At 35.6% G+C, this 12,973-nt stretch overlaps 1 protein-coding gene across 1 annotated transcript; it reads right to left on the bottom strand.

Annotated features, from left to right (window-relative positions):
* Positions 1-4,219: 4,219 nt before the first annotated feature.
* Positions 4,220-12,973, bottom strand: LOC113751512 (probable glucan 1,3-alpha-glucosidase). The gene is made up of 6 exons (XM_027295544.1): positions 11,258-12,973; positions 9,741-10,014; positions 9,526-9,661; positions 5,854-6,064; positions 5,545-5,751; positions 4,220-4,860 (listed from the first exon to the last, which is right to left on the bottom strand). The coding sequence occupies exons 1-6, from the start codon at positions 12,863-12,865 to the stop codon at positions 4,492-4,494; spliced, it is 2,805 nt and encodes a 934-aa protein (XP_027151345.1). The 5' UTR covers positions 12,866-12,973; the 3' UTR covers positions 4,220-4,491.

Genomic DNA, 12,973 nt, shown 5'->3' with positions numbered 1-12,973 from the left:
AGGACAGCATTTCCACACTCTTTTCACAAGAATGAAGCTATAAGGGGAGCTCTAAGGCTTGTATTTTGTTGTTCTACCCCAATGTCCTATGTTATTAAGTAAGCTTTTGATACCTCATCATAACCTGCAATTGCCTTTCTGGGATTTCTGTCATAGTGGCTTTAAGTCTTTGATAATCATATATATCACAAATCTATCTAATGAATCAGATGTAAGCAACGAGCTTATACTCCAGGTACAAGATGCACAATAGTCAATATGAGTTAGAACATAGAAACTACAAATCTCAGTAAATTTGTTGTCCCAAAAAAAAAAAAAAAGCCTTCATAAATTTGAAACACTAATCATCATTACTCATAGTATCCAAAACCTACAAAAAAGAAACTCTTAACAAACATTTTCCCCCTTTTTTTTTTGCCCCTTTTCACTAGGAAACTAATTAAGATCTATATTTATCAATCTGATCATTTATAAATTAAAAATATAGTCGTATCTGTTAAGTTGGACTACTTTTTTGGTTAATGCAATCAATCATTACAAGAAAGAATTTTAGTTTCAGACAAACTTCTTTATCAATTCAAAGCAAATTATATATTTTTACAAGTATCAAAGAACCAAATACTTAATTACCTAAACATAGTTACCTATTGAAATATCTGAATTAGGCTGTTCAATTTCCTTCTTTTTCAATCTAAGATTTTTAGGCCATAGAGATATTTTTTTCTACCTTATCGAATCTTTTAATTTTTTTTTTTTAATGTTTCACATGCGCTAAACAAGTAATGCCTTGAAAATGCTGCTGCACTTCTATCTGTGCTTAACTGTATAAAAGCTTGGCAATCATTATTGTTTTTGGTAAACATTGAAAACATGGAATCTCATTTCTAGGAACTTTTTGTTTTTATTATTTCTTTTAGTACTTTTTCAGCTAATAATTAACAACACAATGACATTAACATGGAATCTTAGATTTGTTTCTTTTGTTTTAACTTTTAACTAATATTTGCTAACTCCTCCTTATCCACAACAATACTTTTCTACAAGAAACACTTGCTAATGTTTAAATTTCTCCTATCAAAGTAAGTATTGAGATCCAATACCCGAGGATTGTAAGACTTGAGGTTGTATGGATGATGACTATGATAAAAAACATATTATTTTGGCTTCTAGATTTCCCAATAAAGCAATTGTGCCTGAGGGAAACGCGGTGAATGTCATTAAGGCACCATTTGGATTGAAGGAAAGGGAGGGATACCAATAGAAAAGAAAGGAAAGGAGAGTAGAGCAAAGTAGTTTCCATCCACCTTATTTTGATTAAGTATCGAAGGAAAAGAAAGGGAATATTGAATTTTTATTTGAATTGAAGAAGGAAAAGAAAGGATCAAGTGTTATTTAAATTCATTTAGTTTCATTTTCCTCCGTTTCTACTCACTCTTTAGGTGGAAACTATAACTCAACAAAACAACTAGAATCTTTCCCTTCCTTTCCCTCCTTATCCTTTCCTTTCTCTCCTCAAAAATCAATCAAAACAACAAAAACTAAATTCCTCCAATTCCTCTCCTCTCCTTACCCTCCCATTCCTTCAATCCAAACTATGCCTAAGATGTTAAACATACGGAGGAAGATGATTCTGACATGAGAAACATCTAAAATGATGCTAAATCACATCTACAATGGACTCAGATTAAGAACATTATGTTGATTAGTAGCGTAGCTAATAAACTAGCTCATTTTTTATTGTGTGTATCAATATTCACAAAAGTACGTGGACTTCACAGTATTTGGTAACTACCTATCTTTTTATATGCTTTTCCTAGTAATCCACTGGAGATAGGTATCTTTCCACAGTACATTAGATCTCTAGCAAAATAAGCTATAGTATTAGTTATATGGTTTACTTTTCTAGTTACAAAAGAATAGGAGCATGACAGACCAGAGAGCCTAAAGTTTGGATTTCTTCTAACACACTTATGCAAGTGCAACATGATTTGGATCCTTGGTTCTGAGTCGATGCATGAAGCACCTCTTGTCAGCTTTAATCTCAACAATAAGGTTGGGAATGGGGCGGGGGATCCCTCCCGTTATCCCGCCCCATTGCCAAAAATTACCCTCGCCCCTGCTGCATCCCCCGCTCCGTCCCGTTCCACTTTTTCTGTGGATGATAATTTGGTTTTTTTTTTTAAATCTTTATTCAATAGATTAAAACTAAATTTAAAGAATAAAATAAAATACAAATTTGAAAAAAGTGAAAAAAGAAAAATAAAATAAGAAAAGTGTTGAAATAAAACATCAAGAAAATTAAGAAACTCAATTAGATTATATAAATAACACGTGGGAATACTCATAAAGCGCATAACATGCTTGTGTCAAATACCAACTAAAAAATTTCTCTATAATATATTAAATTTATTTATATTACATTTAATAAATATATAATATATTATTACATTTAATTTATTAGATTATATAATATATTACATTTATTTATATTAACAATTGAAGTGGTGACCCACCCCATCCCCCAGCCCCACCCCAATTAAAACGGGGGGAGAAAAATTCCCCCACCCCCATCCCGCCCCATCCCCCGCCGCATTACTTCCCCCGCGGGTGCCCGCCCCTATTATCATCCCTTGAGTGTTTTTGGATTGAGATAATTTGAAATAAAATAATTTATTTCACAAATTTCAATCACTTTTTTATTATTTCAATCATTTTTTTATCTCACATACAGCATATCACAAAAAGTACTACAGTAATTATCTCAAATAAATCATCCAAATAAAGGCTTGTCCAAACAAACTCAATGTCATTCCAATTCTGTTCTCATACTTTTTCTTATAGGCTAACCTAACTGCTTCTGCTGTATGTTCCTCTCTCGAGTCTTTCATGCGTAAATAAGGGCACGTTGCTCTCCTAAATCTTGCATGGCTTAATGAGGCCATTACGCAAGAAATGTATCTGAGTTCATGGAAAGGGATAAGAAGGTTCTATCATTTCTTTTCAGATATCTTTAAATTATTAGTATGTAAATGGGCCCGGGGGGGGGGGGGGGGGGGACAATATTCAGTGCACTTATTCTAATGTGCTAAACACCAATCCAAGAAAAGAAATGGCCAGCACCAGTATAAAATTTCCCTATTTCATATTCTTGTTTTGATCCTTTCGTTGCACTATTTCTTTCCAGTAATTAATCAATTCATCAATTCAAGAGCAAGACAGTTGTATTATTTGAAGAAATTTAATCTAGTTTAATCAATTCATACAATCTCGTTACCAGGTGAAAATAATATATCTTCAACAACAACAAAAAAAACATTGTATAAATCCAAAAAGGCTCAAATTGCTTAACCAAGTCATTTGCACACGCAGAAGATGCTAATAGAAATAACCAACTTATGATTTGGTACGTTTAATTTTGTGGTGTTTGTGTAAAAGAAGATAGACTTTCAATGAAATTTTTATACTATGATAGTAATAACATCAACAGAAGTGTGAATAGCTTTATAGTACAATATGGGGAAAAAAAAATCATCTTGTCTATAATTGTGATATAAGCCTTTATCCTATGAAGTTTTGGCTGATAATAATTATAGTCTTACTTTACTTAAAAAAGCTTATTTTCAACTTTTTTATATGGATAGTGATCCATTTTTAACCCAAAAAAAAAGGAAAAAAGGCAAAAAAAAAAAAAATGTTGCCTCTATCAAATGATACATCTTACTTCTATTAGAGTCGTGAGTGTAATTATGCAGGTACATAGTGAATGATAAACTTCTGGTTTTCAATTGAAGTTTTTGTTGGATAGATTTCTACTTTCGTATGGAAATTCTTTCTACTTCCATATGGAAATTTTCCAACGATAGATTTTCTAGCAAAATGTATTGAAGCATTTGTTAGGTCAATTTCTACTTGAGCAATAGAAGTTTTCGCAATTTGATAAAGAGATGTATTTATCATTTCAATTACTAGTTTGTCCATCACATTAAGAAGCTACAATCTTTTAATTAACGGCATATTAGGTAGATAAAAAAAAAGTAAGAAACACCAAAATATAGATCATTTAACACACTATAATAATAATAATAATAATAATAATAATAACAACACCAATAACAATAACAATAATAATAATAATAATAATAATAATAATAATAATAATAACAATAATAAATAACAATAATAATAATAACAATAACAATAACAATAACAATAATAACAATAATAATAATAATAATAATAATAATATATACAGATGAGTACAACGTCAAAGATGCTAAGGTATACATAAAGGGTTTCATATTTTTGCTCAACTGCCCATATCTCCATATTCCAATTGCATACATCCAACATTCCAATTGTTCATAGAGTATAAGCAAGTCCCATCAGAACCGCTTGATGAGTAGACCAAAATTTATCTTAATCAAGTTTATAAACCTGGCAACATTTGGAGATGTTAACATCAATTGTGCCTTGATGACAATCTCCCACTAACTACAAGATTTTAATCGTCCAGTCATCTTCAATTCGCACATTTGGCTTCCGGATGGTCAGAAAAGAAGGGCTGTTTCCATGTCTAATTGTAAGTGGCCCCCGTTGAACACCTACCTTCTGGTTTGCTGGTTCAATGAGTGCAGATTTTGGAGCAGGAGACAATCCTAACAATATGATCCTCTCCACAGTGCAGTCCGTTGAAAATCTGCTTCCACCAGCACCAGAAGGGGCAGCATTTGAAGATGTAAGTTTTCCATTCGAAAACTTGAAGCGGCGATGGATGTAGGCACCGTTCTCGAATTCAAAGCTCTTGCCATCATCAATATAGAGCTCACCTTCTGCTTCCTTGGAGCTGTTGAGCGCGATAACCTATTGCACACAAGATGCCTCTCTTTAGCAAAATCATTATAAAAGATCCTGAGAAATGGCTATTTACAAGGTGACAGACAACATTCCGTTAATGAAGTCAGTCAGAGTTTGCCAATATGAATAGAGTTCACATAATGATCAGCAACATTCACATTCACATCTTTTAGTGAAAGAGCCTATAAATGATTTTAGGAAAAAAACCTGAGCAAATTAGATTCAGTTGTAATCCAGTTGTAATCTTCCATGGTCAATTAGATTCTGAGTCCTTATTTCCTATTTCCCTGTTATTATCTCAAGTAATTAAATTACCTAGAGCAAATTACACCATTTTTCTCAATAGTATCACATTCAAGAGATTTAACACATCACCACTACAAGTTGGTTTACACTGAAAACATCTCTCGTTGATCAGATGACCTTCCCGGTGTTCTAGCAACTTTCAAGTGAGAGCTTGCTTCAAAAGTCTTAACACTTACCAACTTGGATGAGTTAATTTTGATGAATCTTTGCAATTTTATCCTTCCATATCCACTTTTCCAGTTTATGAAAATTTGGACAAACTAAAACGAAGACAAGTGCACTGCACGTGCAATATGGCTAGTAACTTCAATTGATACATGGGCTGTGCTTATTACTAATTAGCATGTCAAAGTGAGAATAGCTGCGTATCATTCAAGTACATACCAGCGTATAAGGATCTGTGCCCATTTGTGTAGAGCTTCGGCGAAACCGATCCTTCCTTGGAATGATAGTTCCAGCCCTTTGAAATGCAGGAACACTATCTTCCAACGCCTCAAACTTGTGTCTCTTACCTCCCTTGTATGCAGCTCCACTCCTCAAGTCATACCAAGATTGTTCTCCAGGAAGATACACTGAAACGTGCTTAGCTCGCTGGTTGCAGTTTACATAGCTAGTTTAGTATATAATAAATCACAATATAAAAGACAATAGCTAGATGCATAAATAACTTGGTTTATCTCCCTGTGGTATCACCTGAGTATAAACTCCTTGCACCAAAAGACTATTTCCGACCATGAAAGCCTCATCATTACTGAAAGTTTCTTCCTCAGCAGGAAATTCCATCCAAAGTGGACGTATAACTGGAGTACCAGTCATGTTTGCCTCCCTAAATAATGTATAAAAATAAGGAAGAAACATGTAGCGAGTATGTATTGCCTCCCTTATCAACTCTGTATTTCTTTCTCTGTAACAAATAACAGAAGTGAACATATGAGATCAGTTATAAAGTTATGACAATATAAGAGATGATAAAACTTTCTACATGCTACTACCAAGTCCATTGAAGAAGTGACTTCCCTTTCCTGACCTTCTAGTAATCATAAGATTAAAGTAAGAAATGTTGAGGTCACAAGGCATAATTTGTACTTTTAAAAAACCAAACAAAATTGGTCTCTTGAGTTTTTTGAACTTCTAAAATTTGCAAAGATCAAATTTAGAATCATCATCAGTTAAGTTGATAATCTATGTAAAATGTCAGAAATTTTCATCACCACATTGCATCTTTGAGAAATTGCTGATAATCAAGGACCACAGGACCATAAGTAGGGCTTCTCCACCTTATTCCTATGGATATACTTACCAAAAACATGGTTGAGATATATTCTTGTGAAAGGAGGGAACAGTTTTATCTTAAAACACAAGTGAAGATGTGATTCCTACTTAAATTTGCTCCTTAATTGAGTTCTAACCAAAGTCAGCAGTACAAGTTTACGTCTAGGTCCTATGGAGGAAGGACAACAAATTAAATGTTGGGCAACAAATTTTTAAAATATTCAAAGTGAATGAACAATTCTTGCATTGCATATAATATCACCCAACAGAAGAGAAGAAATTCACTGTTAATGACTTCTGGCTGCTCTAGCTCTTCAATGATTAAAAGGTTTAACCTTCATAATCAGCTTCAGAGTTTTTATTAAATGAAAAAGTAGATAGTTGTATATGCAGAGCTTTTCATTTCATTTGGACATGATTTACCAAACCCATAAGAATGTACAGGTTTTGCGTATTTTGTCCACATATATAAAAGATCCATAAATAATGTATTTCTATGTCCCACCAATATAAATGAACATGAAAAAAATCACAGGATAATCAAACTTCTGAGATCTATCCACAAGCTTACTTCTAAATTAGTACTTTAAGATTTTTCTACAAGATTATAAGTTTGATGAGTAGCAATAATTTAATCTGGGATAATCAAATTGCCTCTCAGGAAGCAAAAGTTCACAAAGCACTTGTGCATCCCTTGATACCAATTTACTCGAGTTAAGAGAGTTAGATAAGACTGAAACTGGATGGCTGTGCATATGGTTGTTTAGAAGACCTTCGAACGTGTTAGTTGTGGCTGCCGCTATTCTTGCTCAAGGGATTCATTTACACTTGGAACCTAGGTAGTGAGGAAGAGGGAGGGAGGGAGAAGGGGAAAGAGGGAGGAGGAGAGGGAGGGAGTGAGGGAAGAAAAGGAGAAAAAACCGGCATCAGTGTCAGTCGGGGCAGGAAGGGGCGGCAGCTGCAGAGGAAGTAGAAATGATTGAAGAAGGTGGTGGTAGGAGAGAGAAATGGGTGTGTGCTTTTTAATATTTTGGGTGTGTATACTAAAAACTTGGAGTGTTTTTAGAGGGTTTAAAAAACAGGGCCAAAAACAAGGCATCCAAACAGGTCATATTGTATCTCTTGATGCCTATATAGCTACATTGTCTACCTATCAGAATAAGATATTTGAATATGAACAAACAAGGAGTTAAAGCCTGAGAATCCAGCAACAAACTGACATAGTCTGGCCAGCACGTGCGATCGATTGAGTTCAACATCAACCTCAATGTATGGTGACTAGACTAGCCAAAGTTGACATGCTACAGATGCAAGACACCCTTCAACTTCCTTCAACCCAGCACTTCTTTTTAACACTTCTTTTGTGCTAAAAACGGAAATCTATTGTAGCCATTCATGTGATATGACTCTATGACAAGAAAATTTGATTCTTTTTTTTTTTTTGGGGGTGAAATATAGAAAACCCCCCTATGGTTTGGTCAAAGGTCATAAAACCCCCCTATGGAATGTTGACAGTAATCATTGAAATTGACGGAGAGTGAACTACACACACTTAACAAGTGAGCACAAAAGGTATGTAGGAGAATTTAGTAAATTTTCTTTTCTTTTATTTTCCTTTTCACTTTTCTTTCCTTTTTGTTTTTGTTTTCCTTTTCTCCTTTTCTTTCCCTTTTTTTCATCTTCCTGATTGAAGGATCAAAACAAACAACAATATCAGTGGAGCACTGCCAGCTATTGCCGGTGCAACTACTGCCAAATACCACCTTTAAGTCTTGAAGCATTTACCTCTATTGCTGAATTGGATAATTGCCCAAGTTCTTTTCTTTTCTTTTTTATCAACTATAATTGCCCAAGCATTGAAAAACAATGCTTAACTTCACCAGAAGCAATTCAGCTCAACCACCGCCACATCATCCTACTGCTGCTGCTGCCCCCACAATCACCCTTCTCGATCACTCTATAACTCAACCCACCCCAGATCTACAAACCTAGACCCAAAGACAACATGGAAGTCTTAGCTATAGCAGAAATATTAGAGAATAAGAAGATCCCAGTTGCAAATAATGTAGGGAGTCTTTAATCTATACTCGAGGGTGGGTTTCATGTGGTTAGTCATTCTGGCATTTTCCATTGCCCGTGTGGATAGGGAGGGGTCCTTTAATTGGCGATGAGGGGCAGTGGGCATGGAATGACGGGTAGAAAAAGAAGAAAAAAAAAAGAAAAAAGGAAACCAAAAAAAGAACAAGAAAGGACAAAAAAGGAGTTTTAAATTAGCAAGTAAAATTAACAAAAGCGTAATAAAGATATGTCAGACTATTCTGTTAAGCTAGATGGTTTCCATCCAGTTTCCACATTAGTCCAAAGCACAAAGAGGTCTTTTGGGTGTTTAGAAACAATAAGGGGGTTTTATGACCTTTGACCAAACTACTGGGCGGTTTTCTATATTTTACCCTAGCTTTTTCCCCCCCTTTAATGATAACCTGAACTGATTGTTTTATTACATATTATGCATCTTTTCAAACAGCAGAAAACTAACTTCAAAGTTTCATGGTTTTGGCCATTCTTCTCATTAGCTAACTCCTGGAAGATTCTTTTCGCTTTATTGCCATCTCCATCCATGTATAGGTATAATGAATCACATTAACTATAAGAAAACTTTCTAATAGATGATTTAATAAAAATTATAAGAACAACATAGATTGTTCCTATTTGTTTGCTGCAGGCAACTTAGCAAGCATTCTATAAATATTGTAGATGTTTTGAATCTTACACCTACTGCCTAGTCCCAACACGAAAGTAAAATAGGTTAAGTATAGTCTTAAGTAACATCATTTTAGGTGAGAAACAAAGATAGCAACAAGTACTAAAAAATCCTAAAGCACAAAAAGCAGCTATTTTTTGTGCACGTCACTTTTTTTTTCCTGCCTTGTTCTTTGGGTAAAAGAGTGGGGAGGGGGTCAAATTAGAAAAAGAAAATTTACAATTTCAATCTTAAAGCATGAAAAAAAAAACACATACATAGAAAACACAGATGATGATAGCATTAGGCAAATTTTTCTTGTATCTACCAATTTGGATAAGAAGACGTCATACCCAAACAACCAAGGTTCTCTTCTTTTGGTGTCTTGATGCGCATGTGCCCTGAAGAATGGATAGTAAGCACCCAGTTGATACCAACGCACCAACAAGTCAGGCTCAGGATTGCCAAAAAATCCACCAACATCGGCACCTGCAAAGTACATCTAGCATCACTAACAAAAGAAAGGTCAACTACTGAATGGTAAAAAAAGCAAAAGCAATTTACTAACCGCTGAATGATATTCCTGTAAGACCAAGGGTTAATAACATGGGAACTGAAACCCTTAGGTGTTCCCATTCAGCTGTATTATCTCCTGTCCATACTGCTCCATATCTTTGAGTTCCAGGGAAAAAGGCTCTCGACAAGACAAAAGGCCTATCTTTTCCATTTCCTCGCTTAACAAGGCCATTAGATGTAGCCATGTGAAAGTAATAACCGTAGGCATTATGTAACTCTCTGTGTTCAATGCCTCCAAAATGCAAAGCATCCCTGGGCATTGTGAGCTGGGTTCATGCAAAATATAACTAAAAAATCAAATTATGATTATGACTGCATTAGTATTGCTAAGTAAAAGATGATATGTGACAAAGATATACATGAACTTCAGTAGCATACTCTTCTATAATCAAGTAGATGTAAAAACAGATCATAGCCGCATCATAACACTTATATAAGATACTTCCTGCTCATCCAATCAGCATCTCAATTAATCTGCAAATATCATATTATTGTTGCTAGCATTTTTAATTACACATTGAAAAATCACAGAAGATGGAACAACATAAGAAGAAAAGGCTGACAACTGGAAATAAGAAAGAGATTCATCATTCACAAAGCTGCAACCCAAGGCAAAAATGAGGTTACATGAATAATCTCGAGCTTTACAAGGTCAAAAAAGATGACCTCCATGAAATTTGTGCAACAAAAGTTTACTTTCAGCTAAATTGACCCTTTTCAACGAAACATGCAATCATATATAGTATAAAAAACAAAATAGATGCCCGAAAAGGAAGTTCCTGTATAAGCAATAAAAACTATCTGCTTAAGAAAATCTCAAATCAGCCAAAAGAGATCAAGTTATGTTGTCTAAATGAGGATGGGTGATGCGGTAACAGAAATTAGGAGAATGCACTTCTAGAGTGTCCACCAAGAGTTTGCTCCAAAGTTTATCAATTCTACTGGAAATGTTCTACTGTTTCCCTTAATAACTAGCTTCTGTTGACTATTTTCTGGAGGATTCCTAATCCTAGAATTAACAGAATTTCTGTATCCTTAGGCTCAAACCCTATTCCAGCTTCAAAATGATTATTTTGGTGTATATTAGTCCTACATATCACACTATCAAGTGGGTCAAGTCTTAATAAGGTATTCTAGTCCAAAATTTTGTAAAGAGATAATTTTGATAAATACATTTTTAGTTAACTGCACACACATTAGGGTGTGTCATAAGCACAAGTAAAGAGTTATCTCCTCGTGTAATGTCAATGTCAGAGTCAAGCAGGCATTCCGGGACTCTATCCCGTTGCAGCGGATGTAAGAATAGACTCAGCAATAGTTTGTCCAACTGAATTAGTGATTCGCATTTAACATTTGATATAGCGGGACACTAGAATACACGAGGGGGCGCACTCAATATTTATCAGAATATATATGAATATTGACCTAAAGGACATAGAATTAAATGCTGAAAGACTGGCAGAATATGAACCATTTGCCTATCAAAACCAATGAGTAAGAACAATTTACCTCTGGACCATTAAATACAGAAGGCTCATTCATGTCATTCCATACGTACAAGGATGGAGTCGAACCAACGTAATTACCATAGGAAAATTTATCAGCCCACCAGGACCTAATATCTGGATTGACCATGTCAGTATAAGATGAGGACCCAGACCAGCACCACCCATCAAAATCCCTGTTACTTGCATCCTTGATGTAATAACCATTATCTGAAGCCTCCTTGTGTATGTAATAGTTATCATCCCGCTTAATATGAGGATCCACAATAGTAACCATATGCCTACCCTTTGCAGCCAACTTGTTCTGCATCTCTTCTGGGTTAGGAAATAAGACCTTGTCCCAAGTAAAATACCTCCTCCCATCTGTATGATCGATATCAAGCCACAATACATCATATGGGATATCATGCTCATCAAACTTCGAGTCAACATCAAAAACATCTTCCTCATCTCTGTAATTCCACCTGCATTGGTGATATGCAGTTGAAAACAACTGTGGCATTGCTGGTCTTCCTGTCACAGAAGTGTACTGCCTGATCACATCTTTTGGCCCAGGACCAACAAAAAAGAATGCATCCACCACACCAGCCTCACTCATCCACAATGTATCAATCCTCTTCTCATCCACTGGCATCATTATCTTATCCTGACCAGCATTCCACCCCGTACCAAAAACATCAATCTGCATTTCAGCAGCATTCAACCAGAAAAACCCAGAACTCCCCCTCGCCTTTCCGTGAGAAATCATGAAGGGAATGGAACCATACAGGCCAAAGGGTGATTCATCAATATACTCAAACACATCAAGATTGAAAAGCCGGTAAGGCTCAGAAAAACCATCCTCCACACCAGGACCACTAGTAGGCTTCAAAGCCAAACTTGTAGCATGCTCAGGAATCCCAGAAACAATATCAGCCCCGAAAAACGATACATCAAAACTTATGGATTGCGGACCATATGGCCTCGTGTCAGTATGCGATCTAAACCTCTCTTCCCAATCGTCCCCTTCTTTTTTCTCCCTCAGTTGCTCAAAATCAAACAGCCCATTTGAGTTTATAGACAAAACCCTCTTTCCATTCCCTCTCTCCCTCACAAAAACCTCAAATGGATCATGCCTAAGCACACCTTCATAATCACCATCTAAATATACAACTGATGAAAAACCCAAATCATTATCAATTTTCTCCTCACTAAGCCACTGTAAATACAACTTCTTGCTCAAAAATTCATCAAGAATCACATCAGGGACCTCAAATCTTTTCTTGGGCGGGTTCAAAGATTGTTCTTCATCAATTTTCAGCCTCAAAATACCATCTTGATAAACTGAAACAGTAAGGAGTAAAGGCTTACTATCTACCTCAACTGGAGCATCTTGTGACTCATTATTTTCTTGGGTTTTCGGAATGAGCTTGGCTATGAGGTCACCGTCGTCGGAAATTGAGACCTCGGTGGCGATCAGATTGCACGCGCCGGGCTTCCGTGAACGAGCGCGTTTGCAGAAAGGTGTCTGGTTGCAGTTTCTGAACTCATCTTTTTTCCAAGAAAAGACTGAAGGGCTGATCAAAAGGAGAAGAAATAAAATATGAAAGATTAAATTAGGGGATTTTTTCATTATTTTCCTGGTGGGTTTCAGGGATCGAATTCAGCTGGGCTTGGTTTCATTGAAATGTGTATTGAAGGTGTAAAAAGAGAGAGGAATGTCTGTTGTGTGTGAAAGACA

The sequence above is a fragment of the Coffea eugenioides genome, chromosome 11, assembly GCF_003713205.1.
Source record: "Coffea eugenioides isolate CCC68of chromosome 11, Ceug_1.0, whole genome shotgun sequence".
NCBI classification, from domain to species: Eukaryota; Viridiplantae; Streptophyta; class Magnoliopsida; order Gentianales; family Rubiaceae; genus Coffea; species Coffea eugenioides.
The sequence above is the reverse complement of the archived record's forward strand: the minus strand, read 5'-3'. Positions and strand labels throughout refer to the sequence as shown.